Below are 21100 nucleotides of genomic sequence, written 5' to 3' on the forward strand. Positions count from 1 at the left end.
CATTAAATGTTAATATTTGATAGTCAGTACAGCTTATCTTCGTGATAACATGTCTGCCTAGTTAAGTTATGAAACACTACGTGACTTGAATTTTAGGTCCGGCAGAGCTTTCCATCAGCATGTCATCAGACAGCTGGTCTCGAAACGAGGTGTCTGTAACCGGGATCAAACTTAGACCACCATTGACCCCGAGCAAATATGGGTGTAGAAACGGAAATTTTCTAGATTTAAAACCTGGGTTTGAAAGACACGCGTCGTTTCGTCCTAAAACTGCTTACTCACCCGTTAAAATTAATATCTAATAACAAAAGAACACCAGATGTAAAACCCGGAGATTTAATGCTGCTTTTAAAGAAATAAGAAAAAAACACACTTGACCTGCTGCGCGATGATCACTTAGCATTTAAAAACAAAAAATAGGATTAAAAAAGTAAGTGTTTACTTGTATATTAAAGCATCTAGTTATTGGTCAGAGGGTTGCTAGGCTGTTCTGCTCAAACTTTGCGATTCATTTGTAACTTAGTTTGATAATACAACTTCATTTAGTCGTGACCCTAAATGTTTGAAACATATTAATTTCAAGTGCATAGATGTTAAATCTTAAACCCTAATAGCGGACCGTACGATCCACTGCAATAAAAAAAAGTCCGCCTAGATCAGGGCAACATCAATAGTTCTAAGTTTGGTAAATTGGAAGCTAAAGAAAGAAATGTAGTATTTTATCCTGGCCCATTTGTCAGTGCAGCGAATTACGAACACTGAAAACGATGAACAAGTAACGGCCAGTCTTCTCTTTTCTTCCCAACCGTTTCTTGTGCTAGTTAATATTGTGCTATACATGATATGATAGTAAGTAACTAGATTTTATCAAGCTTGTTTGAATGTAATCCCAGAAACTGACTAAGACTCGGACTGCAAATAGTCCTACGCATGTGAGACTGTTAGAATTAGAGTCAAGCCCAGCTAACTAGAGCCAGGTTTAAACAGACATAGTATGACGACTAAATTTTAATGCCTTATGAGCTTTATACTCTTCTGGTGAATCGCTGAAATACAATGGCAACAGAAAAACAAAACGATGTAAGCTTCGTAAAATCACGTTTGTTTGGTGTACAAGCCATTAACTGAAAAAATTAATTAAGTAATGTGAGAACATGTGGGCATTGTTTATTCGATTTTCGTTTTGTTACGTTATCTCGTATTTCAGTTTGGCCTTGACTGATTTCTGGCTCTTCCGTGTTGACCTAGACGTTCCCCTCTATCAGGTCTGTTTATATCGCGACCATTTACAGTGGCCGTCGGTCTTAACTGTCTTTCGTTCATCAGACGTTTTCCTACAACACACACATACACTACAATTGCTTTGTCAGTGCTCTTTCAGAGAACTCTTATGGTTGTACCGTAATGAAGTAATCCATAGCCTTTAATTGCTTCTGTTTCGTCCTTAAATACCCATAAACGTCTTGTAGAGCGAAAAATAAAGCTATTACAAATAAATTAATCAATGTAAACTGAATAGGCTCGACACGCGTATCAATTATTTGTCAAATAACGGCTCGCATCCATCGAGTCTTCTGGCTACAGATTGTAGCTAGTAACAATATACATAAAGTAATTGCATTTATTTTTATACACAATTCAGCAGCAAAAACAAGATCAAGAAGTCTCAAAACGAATACGCTGGTAAAATACTGCACCTGTCCAAGCTTCAGTTTCGTGATTACGTAGAAATAATTTTTAAACAGATTTACAGCTGCAATTTCAGGCTGTAATCGTTTATCAGAAATGTTCTGCACACAAAAGCGCCAGAAAGAAAAGTTCCATTGCTACGCAAAAAAAGATTGGCATTTGTGAGGCAGAAATCTTGCAGTTCTAAGGGAAATACAGAAAACGAGGTAAACATGGCTTCAAATTAAGAGAAAGTGACTCGGCAACCGAAGAAAAGGAAAATTCTAAAAAAAAAAGGAATTCAACGAGCGTCATCTGAGCGACTGCACGACGCTGGCGAATCGGAAACTAGATGCGAGATAATGTAGGTAACATTAATATACAAATTTTATTATGATATCGGTGGTCTTCAATTTGTCAATCGGGTGCTATTATATACATAGGTACAAATACCATGGTATGCATCGTGTAGACTAATTTTTTTATGAGTTAGCTAAGAATTTTGTTTTGTAAAAGTATGGCCCGAGACGCAGAAACAAATGCCAACAAAAGAGTTTGAATACTCTAAAAAATGTCCTTGCTGTTTTTAGGTTCTTCACAGAGTTCAGGTTAGTATAACAGAAAAAACAACACTTTTCTAGAAGGTCAACTTTCGTGGCCAAAAATAGAATGAGGGTTTCCTTCTCAAGTCCATTATCATCTAAAAGCGTTACTGATAATATGCACTACCTTATGAAATTCTCAAGAAGTCTATAATAATTTTTTCACAATAAACTACAATAAATTTATAGCTACCTACAAAAGCTTGCTTATTGTTTGTAGTAAACTGCTCCACGAATGAGGCCAACTCAAGTGCTTTCTAGACATTTGCTATTAAACGATGAAAGTATGTCAACTTTTTTAGAATTTCGAAACTTGTGGCGAGGCAGCATTGAGTTCTGAAGGATCCTGAGTTAGCCTAACTACTTGCTCATTTCATATTCAAAACATATGGTATAATTTACGGAGTCCAATCTATGTTGATTGTCTTTAGTTCACGGTGATTTTTGCGTAAAAACAAATGCAGGCCATTCTAGAAACACTTCCTGATCAGTGTTATCTTACCGGGATGTTGTAATCTGGACCCCTACATCCGAGACGGCCACTGGATCATTCACATCTCTTGTCATCTCTCTGATTATATTATTCAATTATGTTATTGTTCACTTGTGATAATACCATCTCGGGAGTATCAATGTAGCTAAAAATAAATATGTGCGTAAAAATCAAATCGATTCACTACTATATGGTATTTCTTACAAGGGATTCGTACGAAGTGCTCAGTCGATTATTACCTATCTGTTAGGTTCGTGAGGAAACGACGAGTCCACGCCGTATCGATGCCATAAACTACGCCTCAATGTCCGTTTCGGGCAGTGTAGATTATTTAGCTGATCTCATACTCCGTAATTTGATTATCTCCTATTTTTTACAGTTTGGCTCCTATTGGGCAGCGACAAATCGAGGCGATTTTTATTTCGGAAAATAAAACGAAAAAAGTTAATTTCATTTTCTTCCTGTCGCCACAGCCAGGAGCAGCGATCAGAACGGACAGCGATTCGTGTAGAGAGGTTGACGGTGCGTTTGCCATTTTGTTTTTCCGCCGAAAACGCCGATGGTGACGTTCACCATACCGACAGCATATTTAGAAGTAGGGGTACGTGATAAGAAAGGGTGTAAAAATGTCCTTCTCACAACGCTTCAGCGAAGGCAGTAGAGCGACGACATCTGATTAGTATAGTGGTGCAATTAGGCTAAAATCGAGCGGTAGGATCCGAGGACACGGCCGTGTTCTTCTGCTACTGCACAACCGCCACTAAACAAATGGCGAACGAAAATGAAGTACGATGAGCATTCACTTCAGATCATCAAAGTTAAATGACATTGCGATCTATTTAAGTCTATAATACATACATACATATATTTTCTCAGTCATTCATAATATCACTCAGACGAAAATAGCGAAAATGTACCTGGTTTATACGGTCTGTCGAAATACTTTTATGTTAGAAATGTAACCTTGGGTATTTTTGAGATCTTTCATAGTGCCTTTTACTAAAATCTCTTTTAAATAAGGTTACGGATCGATTCTAAAATATCCTATATTAAGCAGAGGCATAAAGAAACCGTACTGAGGAGAGCATATAATAAATGCTAATAATAATAATGCGACTATATAATTAAGCTTGTTATTCAAAGATAGACCAAATCTTTTCCAACCCGCTTTCATGTACACCTCATTATTCTGTGACCCTTGATTGTACGGAAATTTTCGTTAAAAGTTTTCTACTTGTGTACTAGGACGGTTTATGACGCGTTATTTAAATACCTGAAGATTACGGAATGATACGCGTTTTAACAACCAGTCGAGCTATACGATTGGATAATAAAGCAATTCTTGTCTATTATCTTGTCGGTGCCACATAATAATATATAGCATGTTTAACTACAGACATTTTCACCCATCCCGTTCATGGGACTCAGCAGATTCTAACGTTTACTATTACCTCATCATTTACATCATACAAATAAATCCAATAAATGAATAAACGATTAAATTCGGGTGGTGGTAGGACTTCTTAAAGATATGTGGCTCGAATTTATCGGCAGTAATGCAACTCACCCGTCAACTTCGAAGTAGAGTAAAAAGCTATAATCTCTGTTAAGACATAACGTAAAATACTGTTAGAAGAAATGGTCGCACTACGTCGGGCTGTGCCATAGAAGCTGCCTTGCACGTCCGTTTATTGAAGGTCTGACATGGTGAAGGTGGTGCAAACGGCGACGGGAGTTTTAGTAGTCAAAATAATCGGTATTTATATCGATAAAATTTTCCACGCTTTATTTATGCTCTTTTCTTGTGTGGAAGTCAATTTTTTTCTTACTGACTTACTAGGTTACTATGAGCGCCCACACTCGGCTTGAACAACAACCTTGTGAATTTCACATGCTAAAAATTGCATACTGCATGCTCTATTGTTAGCTTACACCCATTGCTCTCAATGAGTAAATTAGTAGTCTATTCTGCCATGCATATCAATGTGCTGTAATTTTATTATTGATTACTAACAAATTTGCTCACTTTGTATATTTGCGTCAATATCTACAAAGCTCGCCCGAGCAGAGCTCTACAGGCGGTAACGCCCAACAATAAAAAACATTCGAGATAATTCTAGCAACAAACACGGTTGAACGGGGGCAAGTCCTTGATGTTCAAAAAAGTTCATATATTCTTCATATATTTACATGAGTACGAATGTATAAGCAACCTACCATCAAATATTTTTTATTCATGGCAATTAACAAAATTAAAGCTGGTTCGTTTAAGCGCTAAAGGCTTGACTTACCGCTACGTCGTACCGATCAGTTCTTGAGAAGTACTCAGGTCGGGTTACAATAAATTTACAGCGGTTCATTTTCGAAAACAGAGGACAGTAATCAAATTATTATAATTCTACATTAAATTATTTTACGTTAATTGTTATTTTTCTGTACCATGCATGTGTTCTTTTATCAGGTGACTCAGTTCTGCCATTTTCGGCCGAAACAGTTGCTTCATAGCTCATATGGTAGAGGTATGTCGAAAAGCTGTATTAATTCAGTTTTAGGACCCCGATAGTGTTTTTTAAGCCGCACTGGCACTCACACCAATCTTGACGTAGAAGTTTTGCGGACACCTGAAAATTTACCAAAAACTGTTACCACACCACGAACTGATGTGACTATGAATATGCATCTTTAACTTCTATTTGACAATAGCAGTAACTTCTAAGCCTAATACGAGAAACTGACTTTAGTTCTATCAAGTCTGCACAAAATTCGAGTCAATAACCAACACACTCAATAGTTTCCCAACCAGAGTGATCTCTTCTGCATGACTTCATTTTCCGATACTGTTTTCGGCATTGAAGTTAGTATGCAAAATTAGAATCTGAGTCATCAAATCCTCCGATCATTCTAATCCTAATTATTGTAATTTTTATGGAGAACCTAATTACATTTCTGTACAGAAGATCATAATGTTTCAATGATAAATCTTTAAAAGACTTACCTATGGCAAAACACCACTCTCGAGCGGCAATCCATTTCCTTTTCGGCAGGTTCCTTGCTCTAAGAATCTATGATTTCGTGAGTGATCTCATTCGACAAACAGCATCGCTAACGGACATTTTTAAATGATAATTTCATGAATAAGCGTCACCTTTTTTCAATCCGTCACTGATGCTCATCCATGTTTGTTTCCTGTTCTATTCATTTGTTTTGCTTGACCTAGTAACTATAAGGTCATCCTTTTTCCGCCTATCACAGACCTATGCTGCATTATAGTTTAAATCTGACTTGTAATGAACCAACTGGAAAAAACTGACGGCGATATAACCGTTTGTCGCTTGCTTATCTACCTAATTGTTAATTCAAGTTGACCTCTTCGAAGTAATTCCCCCCGGATGCAATATGCCACCATTTTTTATGTTCCGCTCGTTGCTCCATTTGGAAAAAAAACCACAGAATGCTCACCATATATAATCCCACCGGAAAATTCGAGGTGACGTTGGATTCTTACAAAATTTCACTCATTTGCAGAAAATGTGCTCTTAGTTATGTTAAAAAAACAACATGGATGGCAACCGAATATTAAATGGCGCGAAAGTTCAAACAGCTTATTCATTTTTGAACAAATGGATATGATGACAATGAAATCATGTACGTATGGTATTTGCTGTGGCAAAACAACAGGCACTACATGTAATGTAAATAGTTGTCCCATTAATTTAGCAACTAATGTAGTAAAATTGTTTCTATAAATACTCTTCCAAATGTACATTTGAAGTTGATGTTTCGTCGAGAAACTAGTACTTGTGTGTATATTAGTGGTCGAGCCAGCTTTTGTCTTTATTAATTTTTTTTATTCATTTATTAAATTAACACACGTCTTTGCATGCGATCCGCAATATAGGAGAATTTGATCACATCTAAGGCATTTGGAACACGGTAACGTGATTTAACTCATTAGACCTATTTTGCTTTTAGCATGGCGGAGTTTGGTAACTATGGATAGATAATATTGACTTCTGCCCAACCTTGTAGACTGTCGCACGTAAGGCATCCGGTATAACTCCCGGTCGGTGAAAGGCTTGTAAAATATACTGCTACAGTATCATATGCTGTAGAGCATCTCAGACTGTAGCTGCAGTACGTGATTTGCGTTATCTGCTTGCTGACAAGGGGGATTATATTTGATCGACAGTTCTGATGCGTGGTTTCCGAAGTATTGGTGCTTAGAATTTCATGTCATTTTTTTGACCCAAGTGTAATAAACACACGTTGTGCCGAAATGTGAGAGAACTATAGCAGTCGCAATATACACTTTAAACGTAATAATGTATAGACAAACGCTCTGACTGCAGCACAAATCATAACTTTTATGGCTGTATGAATAGTATGTCAAACTCCACTTACCTAAAAGTCGTTCATTTTAAAAAGTTATGACACTCAATCAAAAGCATTTGAATCTCTAAGCTTCCCTCGTGAATAACAGTTAGCTTCTAGAGCGGTATTATACAAAGATATTACAGTTAGTTTTCGGCAACTCATCTCACCGCGTTGGAATTCACGGATAAACGACGCTCGCATTACCTGAGTGCTTTATTTAGATTAAGCACTGAGTAAAAATCGGAAATTTGTTGAGATTTAGAAACGTGATCACATATCTTTTAGTAAGTTTATGGGGTTTAATATCATTAACGAGATTGAGCGTTAAACATTTTCGAGCTGCGAAATGTTTATGCTTGTATTGAAGCAAGAAAATCACAACTTTGATGGTATAAAAGGGAATTTTAGCTCCTAGGCTGGGATACATGCAGCGACATAGGAATGACCTTGGGAACTTAAATTCATAATATATTACTAAGGCTTTTGTTTTCAGACACACATATAAATCATATTACTTGCAGATTTTATCAATAAAGTTATTCATATACAAAATTGTGGAAATGCTCGGTCTAAACGATTAATTCACTATATGTATGCGTCGGGGCCAAATGTTAAACTTTTTTATTGCCCGCTGTATACATAAACGGCAATCTATTCATCATCTATACTGATTTTAAAATGTTTTTGTCTACTGTGCAAATGAAGCAAGCCTTTCCGCTGAAATCTGAGAAACCGCCTCCGTATCTTCTTTACACATATCATATTCCCGGTATTTGCATACCCCATAGCCGTAAACCCATTATATATTGTTTGCGACAGATGCAACCGAGCGTATTTCGAGGAGCTATGCATAATACGCATCAATGCCTTTGCATTGTAACTGGTAATGCCAAAAAATGCATTCTCTAAGTGGATTTTTTCCAAAAAGCATGACCTTTCTTGTCCTCATTACTCCGTACCCCGTGCCCGGACCTCCGGTCACCTTTTCTCTTTTCATTTGGTTTACGTATGTGCCAAGTGTGTCGTGATTTGTAGCGGTGGTAGCATCAAATTGTACTACACATTTTGGTCACTAGAGAAGTGTGCAATGAGCATTGATATCTTCATTATACTCCTACATGTGTAAACCTTCGTGTCTTAACGGCTTCAAAACTCCACCCGCAGATGGCCGGACCGGGCACATTGTATTTAGCTGAAGCCTGCTTTTAGCAGTATTAGCAACAGCAGTTACCAGCGACATAGCAAAAATACGAACAATTCACTGCTTTTATCTTGTCGTTCGATATTTTTGAAAAGCTCAAGAATGCATCCATCGATGCCTGTTTCAATTTTCAACAGCTACTGTACGACAGTCGTCGCAGATATCGTCGAAGATCCATGCTCTCTCCAGCCACTTATCCAGTCGTTGTTGTACGCTAGCAGATGACCACAGCAGAGTTTTCGGGCCCGGCCGCTCCATTGTAGCCTCATTGCATCGATGTACGTCATCGGTGTAATCAAATGCCGTCGCTCTACTGCCAGCGCTGACGTATTGTGAGGAGGACACCTTTACGCCCCTTCCTACCGCGCCTCCTCAGCTTCTGGATTCGCTGTCGGCATGCTAAACGTTGTCATCGCTGTTGTCATTGATGACGAATAAACAAAATGGCAGGAATCTCCACTGTTAACTTCCCTTTCAGTCTCAGACCTACCCTACACGAATCGCCATCCGTTCTGATCGCTGCTCGTGGCTTTGGCGACAGAAGCGAAGACAAAGTTCGCTTTGCTTCTTCGTTTGATCTTCTAGAAGAATAATTAATTCGATTGGTTGCTACCTAATCGTAGTCGACTAACAAAGAAATAGTGGATCGTCCAATTACGGAGTATTAGGTCAGGTACATACTGTTCGAAAGGAACATTGAGACCTAGTGTGTTTCACGGACACAGCGTGGACCTGTCGTGAGGGAGTTCCGCAGGTAGACAACAATCAATTGAGCACCAGTATGAGTTTTCCGTGAAAAATACTTATGTACTAGTGTATTGCTTCAATTTTCATCTAATGCATTTTCTCTCTCTCTCTCTCTCTTTATATATATTTATATATAGATATGCTGAAACTTAAACGATGTTGTTATCGTAATTGAATACCGACATGGCTATATGATATAATTCAAGAAGTTACAACACTCTTGAATAAATATAAGTGGTCCGTATGCAAAGTGGCTATCTCCAATATAGATCTCTGGATTCCAACATAGCGCTGACATAACGCTGCTGGCCACAGACTGGTTTTGGGAATATGTTGCGCCTGTCTCTTTTCCCCTGTTTTCCCAAGTAGCGACCAGGTTCTGTGTTCGATGACAAAATTTATCGCCTTTTGGATATCCCCATCATTTTAACTATGAATTTTGCTTACCATTTGTTTTTAACACCCTTATTCGAATCACATATATTATTCGTGCGTATCTTTTTATGTTACTTTATTCGTACTCCGTATTATGTGGTACGTTCTGCGTTCTTTCTTCTGAACCTGCCAAAGCGCCTCATCACAAACACATACGATAGATACTGTACCATTGGAGCATCGCGAGCGACAACACTGTTGGGTAAGTTCGATTCAGTTTGCGATATTGCGCAATTTTACGTTATCTTCTACATGACTTGTTCCTAGATTATCTGGCAGTTCTATCCGTCCCATTTCGCGACGCACTGAGGATGGAAGTCCCCGAAAAAAGAGCGAGTGTCAACTGAAAAAAGACCGAGTCGCGACACGCGTTTTCGAGGCCATTCGAAAAGGTATAATGGATAGGACTTGCTAAATATCGTTGAATTAACAACTAACTGAATTCGGCGCATGAATTAACAAGAGGGAAAGAGTTCAAAAGCGTTGTTGTGCCCCTGTAGCCATATTGGCAGCAATTTTGGGAGATCTTTTTTTCCTCTAGCTCTTAGCGAGAACACTGGAAAGTATATCGAATAAAAATAGCGTTGGGTTAATACGTTGTGATGTGATCAGCAGCGGCTGTCACTGAGAATGGTGGTATTTGGTAAAAACATCATTTTCTGCTGCTTATATAAAGTACAAACAGACAAGGAACACGGAAAGCATGACGAAATATCGAGTTGTGACATATGTGACATGCTGACAAAATTTGTTACGAAAGAATTGACACCGAGTAATGATGAGTGAAAACATCGTAATGACCGAACATTTACTACTGTTTCAGCGCTTCTCATCATGAAATGGCTATACTTCATTTTAGCGTTTTTGCCGCTTGGCAATATAACAATGCTCGAAATGGCAGCCAATTTAGCGGCTGAAGGTCGCAGAACACACGCTAGAGGTTTGTATAATTCAGTTATAATGGTCAATCGTTTAATTAATTTTGACCCCTAATATTTACATTTCGCCACTTGCTGTGCCATAAATATTCTTATTAGATTTCTTTTTTTTTTTTTCGAAATCTATATCTATGGGTAGGATGTCTGCCTATCTGCCTAAAGCAGTTCTTACGCTAATCCAAACAGGATATATTGGGCCTTTCCAAGGTCTAACTTACAAGCTAAGTCTAACGAAACAACTGTACATCTTATTCACTTTATTCACGCGTTCATGAAAGGTATTAAAACCCGCACATTATCAGTCCTAGCGGCTTGCTTTATCACTGCATAAACGACGAAAAGCTGTAACAGGCGCGAGCTAATTATGTACAACAGCCATTCATCGTTGCAAAGTCTTCGGTTCAACCCATGAACAAAACATACTAAGTCAACGTAGTGTATGTTCATGTGAATTTATTTTTCCATTACATGGGCTCTTTTCAACCTTTCAAATCAATCGTATCATGCACAGGAAGTCTGGCAACGAAAAAAAGAACTTAGCAAATTATTCTGTTCTAAGAGGTAATAAAGTGTAATGATTGACCAGGGCTCTCTTTCAATAAACATACCGCTTTGGCTATTCCAGTTAAGTCATTATGGGCAGCTTTGTAGTACCTGCGTAAAATATGCTGACAATCACTATGGCTAAAGCATGTTCTATAATCTGAATGGGGCGAAAATTTGCCTTCCGAGACGCTCCGTTATATGCACTAATATGGGAAGCTTATTCAACACCCGTTTTTCCTTCTCTTGTATAATATATTAAATAACATATATGAATTTTATATCACGTTCAAAAAATAACTACAATTGACTACTATTTTATGAACTACAAGTTTTTCAGTTTTTGACACTGCATTTTTTGTCAGATTTTGACGTATAGGAAAAGTAAGCAGTCCAACAGGAAATATTTCTTCTATAATATATATATATATATATATATATATATATATATATATATATGTATATAAGCACAGTAAAGGAAGTTACTTTTCGTGCCTTGTCGGAAGAGAAACTATGTCTCTGCTTGGCTTAGAAATACCGCATCACCTCTGATGCAAATAAACATTGCCTGCATAAAGTGAGATCGGGCTATAAAAAAAAAGGCCCCTTGTCCTCGGAGGGCCAACAAGACACATTTATCTTGTTTCCTTTGCCATTTAACAACAGCAATCGGCATTATAGTACTTTAGACTACTCTCCAATTATACGATATATATAAAAGAGACGTTTTTAGAGACCAAGCTAATAACAGCGCGGAAATCCTCTAAAAGCTTCCAACAGTATTGTATATCTATTGGCCAATAATATCAATAGATGGAATAATTCAACACTGACGACGCAGTTAAGAAGATTTCCCACTAGAAACATAGTTTAATTAGTAACCGTCAATTTACCTTCACCTCAAACAAATAACGGCATATTACATTGCTCAGAGATGAGACATGTTAATGTTCATATTATCATGAGTAAACAAAAAATATATCATTAGAAAGGCTGGTGGGTGATTTTTTAGTACTTTCTACGATAAAATTTTGTGTTTTCATATTTATATAAAATTGTGCTGAAACTTATAAATGTACACATTTGACAAATTGTGGTTTTTCATATATTGAGCTGCTTTTTAATTGAGTCACACGTCTGCGACGTTACCTCGGCTTGCTTTTTGAATATAAATTCTATTCAGCAAAAAATCTCCGAATAAAACCAATACTATACTGTCGTAACGTAGGGATCTGAGCATTCCAGGCTGGTTTATTTATGGTCTCATTTCAATTAAACAGATTGTGTGGCATGATTTGGGTTCTTCTGTGCTCTATGCCTGGCACCTTATTAGCTTATTAATAGTATAACTCTTCCTGTCTAATATTTTAGCTCCTGCCCAGTTTCAAACTAGACTCATTCAAAATAATATCTCAAACTAAAGTCACCGAGTTCAAATTGTTAATTAGGCTTTACCGAAAATGGCTAGATTTGCTATCTATTTTAAGCTTTCATAAACTTAGAAGTCTAATTTTGTGTCCTTTAAAAAGAGCACTATCCACCACCAATCAGGTATTGCCTAATATCCCGATGCGGCCCTCGTACGGCTGTTGTATTTAGATATTGATTCCCGGCATCTGCGCAGAATACGAAGGTGGAAACTTGGGCATCCTGACCCTCCGGGGCCTTCAAGGCCTCCAGGATCCCCGGCTTTTGATTCGTCCCCACTTGTAGAAGTAGAGACACGTCATCTTCTTCGATACCTGGCTGGACCAGGTTTTGGAAAGAAGCATCATCGTCATCGAAGACAGCGTTGGGGTACTCACGGATTCGATGGCTCCGGTTTTGACTCACGCTTCGGAAAACAGAGACATCATGAACATGGTCACCGGCAATTTCAGAGCCCTCATGGGTCGCCTCGCGGCCCGTTGCCCGGTTTCGATGAATACGGCCTCGGTGGGCCGCCTCGTGGCCCTGCGCCCGGTTTCGACATATACGGCCCCAGTGGGCCGCCTGCAGGCTTTGGCGAACATGGCTTTTACGGGCCGCCTTCCGGCTTGGACGAATATGGTGCGCGTGAACCGTCTCCCGGATTCTACGAAAATAGTCAACCCATTTCACCGACCAGGCCCGGACATCATCACATCAATTACGACCTTGAAGGGCCTCAGTACACAAACCAACAAAATTATCAAGAGGTCCAACCTGGCGCAGGTAAGACAGATCAAAGAACACTGGCTACATGGCAAGTTGAAGCTCCTATAAGGTGATTGTTTCTCGTGCAATGCGTCCAGTTTGTTAAGTGTAACAAGCGCAACCTTACGAATTGCTAAGTTGTCCTTGCAGATTTGCCAATAAGCTTAAGATTTACTCTGCTATCTTGGGTACTTTTACATTCATACAAATCCGAACTATAATCAATAGTACTGATTGTATTACAAGGTGACAAATTAGTATTAAAAAAACTATATACACACTGCTGCAAAAAACATTTTAAAAGTGCGTTCCAGAACTTTTGACTAGGTTGAGCTACGACGACTTTAGATTACACAAGAGAGAGAATAACATATCCTAGTTCCACGCTTGTCCGGTATTGCAGTTATTTTAGCATGCAAGCAATCATTTAACATGTGGCAATCATGCTGATTTACACGGGAGCACAACAAATATAACTAAAAAGCACTTATCCACAATATTTCCACTTGTTTATTAAAAAGGCTCAATTTTTCGTAAACCGTAGAAACATCACGTAAGTTCCTAAAACGATTGGCACTCGTTGCCTCTTCGTTTAATTTCGTCTAAGATCGTTCAACCAAAAATCCATCATACTAGTTCCCCTTTTCAACATACATCTTTTGCAACATACAAAAACGGCTTTTGCACAACAGCCTTAATCCGAAAAACATGAGTCCTACGACAGGACATCATTTCTTACAATATCTAGCAAGGTGTGTAGCACCACCAATTGTTGCTGCGTTTTACTATCCAAGTTCCGTAAACTCATTTGTTCTCAATATAACTGCTTCGTATCCATGGCTAGCCTCTATGACGAGCTAACACTAGTTGTTTTCTTTCTGTATTTTCCCTTTTTTTTTTCGATTATTTCTTTTGTCACCCAAGTTCAGCTTTCGTCTACCACAGATGTGTAGTCCGGCAGCTTGTCTCGTACCGCGTGACATCTTTTGTCATGTCACTAATTAGGCAATCAATAGTCCTAGATGTCAAACCTAGTCTTTGTATATGTTATTCGTTCCTTCTTTCTCACCTATCAAACTATAAATTAACTTTGGCGTCAGAACCCACTAGATTTCTGTCAACTTAAGCACTGGTGAATATTTAGATCATACGCTATAGTACCTAGAGATTTTTATTTGTGCCTATGGCGTTCCTGCCATCGCTATACTTTTGATTAGTCCAGTGCTACGTGTTTCTAACAAACAACCTTTCAACACAGTACTTACCTTTCAAGATAAAACGCAAGGACAGTCGCCGGTTACCCCTAAACCTATCCTGCGGTTCCAGTCGTGTAAGTTTTTGCTTGACTGTTTTAATAAGTTATATGAAAGAAGTATATCATGTTCATCTCTGTTATGCTAAATTAAATTTAGATTATTATAATCCAAATTTTCTTGGAACAGGCTTGACAAAAGGCAACGCTTCAGGATTAATTTCATTCCTGGTTTTTAATTGGACAAGTAGGTAAGCTGTACCACACATATTTATTACCTATTACTTTGACGTAGCTGATAAATGACGTAGCTGATGACTTGATGGCCTTGTGATTAAGTAGTAAACCTTCATATTAAAAATATGTACACATTTTAGAGTAGAACAAGGGAAAAATACGATGTCAGTAGATATCTCAGTCACGACCTAACAACTTACTTTATCATAAATTAATACCCTTTGTCCTTTTAATAACACCAAACGAATAACAACTAACGGGCCATTTCATTTTGCACTATTTATACAGCATGCGGCGTGAGCACAACTTCTCGGATAGTTGGTGGCGAGCAGGTGCACGGAGACAACTGGAGCTGGACCGTAAGTGGAAATGATCGAACAGAAAACGCAGATCAGGGCAAACAGGCCCCCTGTCGAAGAAAATAGAATGGCGTTGTATCAGGAATGGGCCATTCAGTCCATCACGTCAGCCAGATTCACTCATTCATTATTAAGTTATAGGATCATTATGAGGCACATGGTTGCACCAGGCAAGAATAATCGATAATCGCTTGCATTCTCCTTGTTAAAACATATAGTCTAACTATTATTGCCTGCCCGAATTATTAACGTGAAAAAAGTATTTATACACTACAGTTATCGTTGGTTTTCGCCGTATGTTACATATATATATATATATATATATATATATATATAAGCTTTACGTCACTACAACCCACTTTTCGTCCGCACGACTTGATCAAGCTTCGTCACCAGTAGTTCAACCTGCAACTTCCGAGGCAGACGGCAAAGCCGAGAACAGCTGAAAGCTCGCTAAAAAGGTAAAGGTCCCCGGTTAGGCCAACTGATTACAAAATAGATTTCATATCAAATTTCTCGCTTTACTGTCAAACTGGGAACCGTTTACTCCAGACCTGCTTGCCCTTAAAATCCACCTGGTTAATTTACCATACGTGTTATAAGCCACTAAATGTGATAGTTCGTTGCATCGTTCAGTATTTTAGCCAAAATGGCTTTCATAGATTTACTTGAGCCACTGGGGGCCTTTATCAACTGGCGAGTCTCGTACATATTATGGTTGCAGAAACTCCGAAGAAGCGAATTTATAAAAGTAATAGGCCTTTCGTAATAATATACTCAGCTCTGTTCAATCGATCGTTGGCTTGGCCTCTTTTTAATTAAAATTATAATTATAGGTGGCGCTTATGCGACCAGCTGACGGCGGCATGGAGCAGTTTTGCGGCGCGACGCTCATTTCTGACCAACATATGATCACAGCAGCGCACTGTATTGCGAAGTGAGTATCAGTTGGTTTTTATGCTCTCCCAAATACGATCGAACTTTTATTAAAGCAATTGGCTGCTCTGCTCAGCTTATGCTCTATCCTGCTCCAATAAACGATACTGCACTATTATGTTCTCGACCCACGCCTTTACATCTTATTTTTCCAGTATGTATTGCTATATATAACCCTTTGATGAAAAGTGAACGAGTTGTTTGAATTCCCACACCACTGCATGATCGCTTGTAATACACATTTATTTTCGTAAAGAAGCAGAGTTTCTACTACATACAGGTAATCCTGATGGTAGAAATTTGAGGCAGTCTCAAGTTTTTCTGTATACTGAGTTGGCCTACATATTCAGCATCCCGCAAGTTCTCCTCGCCGGGTCAGCTCGACGAATGTTGCAGGATGTCCACGGAAACTACACAGCAAGCAAAATTCAAGTACGCAGCTGGTTTAAGCCTTTTGAACACAAATAGGATTCTATGGAGGACGATGCTCATCCTGAAAAGCCTATGACAGTGATCATGTGAGAACTAAAGTGCTTCTTACGATTTTCTGTCGAGGAAGTGTTCGTTACCTTTCATCGTATTATAGTCTCTCTATGGCTGCCCATCACAACAATACGCCGGCTCACACTTCACTATGCAAATAGCAGTTGTTGCAACGAAACTATATGTGTGTTATGACCGCCATATTCACTGGAACTAGCCACTTTTTTCCTATTGGAAAAAAAAAGCTGGAAAAAACTTTAAAAGGAAAGCGACAAAATAGAAAAAATAAAACAGAAATAGTTGCCCTAGCTGAGAGCTATCCCGACAATCGAATTTGAAAAGGCCTTTGTGGGCTGGAGAAAACGGTGACATAGGTGTGTTGCGTCCGGCGGAATTACTTCGAAGGAGATAACTTCAGTTGGGATGACTAACTAAATATTTATCAAGTTAAAACGAATGACTCCTTCATTTTTGAATAAAGGGTTATACGTGTGCCACTGCTTTCTTCGATTTGAAGTTTATGAAGTCTTAGGTTTTTACGTTCGGCTTCGCCGTTTGGCATTGTTTCAAACGACTGGCCCTTTCCAGCACGAAATAAACTGTCTATGCTTGGTTTTAAACCTAGACCCCTTACTTGTTTCAAAGTTTAATAAGCGAATACGTTGCAGTGTTTTCTCTACCTAGTCACTTTTAGGCTATCGACAAAATCACAAGGCTAGGTTAGAACAGGTTCCTTGGTTTTCGGTGAACGCTAACTTGTCTCACTCCGGCGTTTTAGTATGAAGCCCTATGCAATGACAGCTCGTATTGGTTATACGAATTTGGACGAAGCGGACGGATCACAAGATTTACGAATCGGAACAGCCAAGCTTCATCCCCATTATAACTCGTCGAACTACTACGCTGATATAGCCATTCTCAAACTACAACAGCCCGTGCAGTTTAGTACACGACTTCAGCCCTGTTGTTTACCCGATGCCAGAGATAACACCGGACGAATTGGTACATCACATGTTAACGCTTTTTTTTTTAATTCTATTTTTTTGCACTTAAGAAAAACGCCGCTTTTACTTATATGGGGTGCTTTGTAATATCGGCTCAACAAAATTTGTCGTTCAAATTAGCCAATTGCTCTATGACAGTGATTTTGTATCACCAAGCAGTAACGGGAATAATTATGGGAATAATAGAAATTTGCTTAACAAAAGCAACAAATATGTGACTTGATTTTGGTATTCTGTATATTTCCTTAAAACACTATGCGCTGAAAAATCCTTCGCCAAACTATAAGAAGTTTCATTTAAAACGGCCATCGGGAACAGCTTCTCGATGTAGTAACCCCGAAGTCGACAAATCTACTCAGTCGGGTCAGCAGTTAGCTCCCTAAGCCGCTGAAATTTGCCTGCTGTTTTATTATTATACGTTACTTTGAACACAAAGAACGTTGAATTTTACGATTTTAGTTCGTACTCTGTCGTTGCTTTAGCAATTGCGGTCGGTTGGGGCTCAACTGCTTTCGGAGGGCCCCAGACAAATGTCCTACAGCAGGTCACTTTGCCAATTTGGAGTAACCAGGAGTGCCAGGATAAAATCAACATCGCAGTATTTGACGAAATGCTTTGCGCAGGACGAAAGGACGAAGGGGGACACGACGCTTGCCAGGTAATAGTGACAGCAATAACGTTACATTTTAATTGTTACTAATTTACTGTTGTTCGTAGATGATAAAATCCTAGGAAAATTTCTAATTTTCGTAAAGCCTCTTCTGATATGCAAATCACATTTACCCATAACGGCACAGTAAAGCTGTCATGCCGCAGCGATGTTGTTCATCGCTTCAGCCAATCCCCATGAAAACTTAGCTAAAGAAACACGAACGGAATTCGAAACCAGAACATTTAGTAACTTCGAAGACTCTGTTGTACAACTTGCATCAAAGTATATAGAACATAGAACTTGCTATTAATTTAATAGAGAGAGAGAGATCTAAGGAGAACAGCGACGACAAGTTTTACTCATTCCTTTTTCAGGGTGACTCCGGCGGACCTTTGTTGGTGCGAAACAGCGAGCAGCGGTGGTCCCTTGAGGGCATTATTTCGTTTGGATTCAAATGCGCTCAGAAGGGCGTTCCAGGCGTCTATACTAGAGTAAGCAAGTTTTCTGACTGGATTATAGACAACGCCGTCTGAAGCGTCACCTCATAAACAGACATTCGCACATTTTCCTAATTATAACCTTCTCTCAGGTCTATTGATATCCTATATAGTAACATATCGATGATATTAATGCTCAAAAGACGAAACACAGTTCATTAGCCTCTCCGGTCAATTTTTTCCAGTGCTAAGCCAGCCTATAGGTTAGTTAAAGGCAGTATAGACAGAGAAAACGGGATTTTATGTGTCTGTGAGTTGTGCAGCGTTAAAGCTGCAAAACGATTCAATTTGGCGCTTACGTAGTTTATCTATAGGATGCAAATAACAAAACCCTATTCAAGCTATATCTTTTTATACGCCAGGTAGCTCCAATCTTGTCAAATGAATTAAACAGAACACGCAAGACGTACTTCTTAAAATGGAAACAAACATGAACAGATCGAACTAAAAAATTAGAATTCACACAGTGACAAGGCTAGCGTGCATATGAGAATCTTGCCATTAGTCGCTTCCAAATGGCTGAATTGCTGATGTCAGCAAACCAGTAAACCTACCGTGAAAGTTTCTGATGGATGATTGTTTACTTTTTTGATTCCGTTCCATTGTCCATTCCGATTTTGCATTTGTACAAAATTTTGTAAAGCGTAATAACGTAATAAAGAAAAAAGAATATATATATATATATATATATAAGGAAATTATTATATACCGTCGACGTTTTGAATTTTTATCCACTAAATGGAAGGTGATATGCAGGAAGTCGCCTTTTCTTAGACGTCATCGCTATCGAGGTGGCACATAACGAGTGAAAATATACGTTTCTTTTTGAAGTCGGAGGAAGATTCCTGGAAACGATTGGATTTATTTCGCTAACATAATTACATGACGCAGTATCCTGTATAGCTAATTTAGCAAAATTGTAAATAAATAAAATGTTTTTGTATGACTAAATGTGGTTTATGGGGCTTTTCGTTTACGTTCATAAACATAATTCTGAGACTAGATTGTACGCGCTATGCTCGGACTCCAATGTGTCCGTTATTGTGCTCTTTCATCGATTTTTAAGACTTAAATGGCGTACATGATAATCTATATTATTTCGTTCATACAAATTATTTAGAAAAGACGATATTGTTTACAACAAACTTATAATAAGCTATACGTAAATCAATAACTATGATTACAGCATATAATAAGTACGCACATAAACACATTTAGTAATTATAGCTAAAATATTATGATTCAGCCTTATTATTACGGCCTGATTACTTACGAAACCATTGCTAAATTTGCGGCGCAGTCGGACGTATTCGTAGTAAAAGTATTGGAATGACAGTGTATTGTTAAAATGATATCCACTGATACCCAGAACTGGAGATAAATTTTCTATCAAACTACATTAATTGACTGAGGCTATAGTAATGGCAAACTTTCATTCTCTTAGGGTTCCCCAGACTTCAGGCAAAAATATACATTGTTAAATACAAGCGTTTGTTTGCGTACTAGTTTTTATCTCTTTTTAACGTTTTTTTTATTCATTAATCGCATGTAGTCATTTCCTTACATGATCGAGAAATGTTTGGAATTTTTTATGCGTATCTTAACATAAAAAAATATACCCAAGTACCACGATTTCGCAGCTAACTACAGAATTTGCGTCACGTGGTGGTCGTGTTTATGCTGGTGCTAGATGGTCTGTTAGGTTCTTAGATAACGCGATTAAAACGCCTGTTCCAGAATTTTAGCAAAACTACAATATTTCAATAACAGTAAAAAGTAGACCAAAAAACTGCACACGCGTATCCAGGTTGCCCGAAAGGCAATGCAGCTCTGTAAATGAAAAGTAATTAAATTAAGTTTCTGAATTCCCGTTTTTAAACCGAAGATTTTCTGTTAATTACGATGTACGCTTTAAAGGAAACAAATTGAATGTTTGGTGTTATGTAGAATAACCTATAACCGTTTTGTTTCAGTTTCAAGTGCACGTTATTATCTAAAAAAAGTATGTATCTAGAGTACTGTGTATCCTAAATATGTATCTAGAGAAACAAAAAAGAACACAAGTAGAATAGAAAATCAACTCTGAAACCGGTAAACTTCGGTTGGTTTTATAAGTTATTTTTTGTGGGAATAGGCTCATGGAGAATTGCCTATTTGCTGGTAATGCTAATATATCATAGCAGCTGGTTCAAAACAAATGTGCTGTGTAGGTAATATACTATTGGTTTTGTCGTATCAAATTAGCTCTATATAGTTATGCATCTATAAATCATTGCAGAAAAGAAAAATCTTTTGTTTGATATTATTGGTTAGACGAGCATTATTCCAGGATTTAAGAAGCTGTTATAACATTTGTTTATTAGTTTAAATACCTTAGTACCCGAAGGGCTGGCCGACTTTTACACATTTATATACAATAGAGTGCATATTAAATGAACTCAATGGAAGAAAGCTAACCGAATCGCTTATGCAACCCGTGTTAACTAATATGAAAAGTCTTGCAC

General features: G+C 38.2%; 1 protein-coding gene and 2 long non-coding RNA genes across 6 annotated transcripts; 2 read left to right on the forward strand and 1 right to left on the reverse strand.

Annotated features, from left to right (window-relative positions):
- Nucleotides 1-23: 23 nt before the first annotated feature.
- LOC111272422 (uncharacterized) lies at nucleotides 24-3696 on the forward strand. The gene is made up of 3 exons (XR_002687504.2): nucleotides 24-2032; nucleotides 2259-2276; nucleotides 2702-3696. It is a non-coding gene; the product is annotated as an uncharacterized LOC111272422 (long non-coding RNA).
- Nucleotides 3697-4512: 816 nt separating this feature from the next.
- On the reverse strand, nucleotides 4513-6303 carry LOC111272437 (uncharacterized). The gene is made up of 3 exons (XR_002687511.2): nucleotides 6223-6303; nucleotides 5759-5865; nucleotides 4513-5384 (listed from the first exon to the last, which is right to left on the reverse strand). It is a non-coding gene; the product is annotated as an uncharacterized LOC111272437 (long non-coding RNA).
- A 2452-nt stretch (nucleotides 6304-8755) lies between these two features.
- On the forward strand, nucleotides 8756-19547 carry LOC111272297 (phenoloxidase-activating enzyme 1). Of its 4 annotated transcripts, XM_022853691.2 has the most exons (11): nucleotides 8775-9092; nucleotides 9656-9722; nucleotides 9800-9912; nucleotides 10344-10460; nucleotides 12601-13194; nucleotides 14435-14506; nucleotides 14954-15024; nucleotides 15861-15961; nucleotides 17222-17445; nucleotides 17930-18105; nucleotides 18474-19547. In XM_022853691.2, the coding sequence occupies exons 4-11, from the start codon at nucleotides 10355-10357 to the stop codon at nucleotides 18630-18632; spliced, it is 1503 nt and encodes a 500-aa protein (XP_022709426.1). In that variant the 5' UTR covers nucleotides 8775-9092; nucleotides 9656-9722; nucleotides 9800-9912; nucleotides 10344-10354; the 3' UTR covers nucleotides 18633-19547. The 4 variants fall into 4 exon arrangements, with proteins under 4 accessions (XP_086829359.1, XP_022709426.1, XP_022709434.1 ...); XM_022853699.2 differs by lacking the exon at nucleotides 9800-9912; XM_022853681.2 differs by lacking the exon at nucleotides 9656-9722 and having other exon boundaries at nucleotides 9788-9912.
- Nucleotides 19548-21100: the final 1553 nt, after the last annotated feature.

The sequence above is a fragment of the Varroa jacobsoni genome, unplaced genomic scaffold (genome assembly GCF_002532875.2).
Source record: "Varroa jacobsoni isolate VJ856 unplaced genomic scaffold, vjacob_1.0 scaffold_187, whole genome shotgun sequence".
In the NCBI taxonomy this organism is placed as follows: Eukaryota; Metazoa; Arthropoda; class Arachnida; order Mesostigmata; family Varroidae; genus Varroa; species Varroa jacobsoni.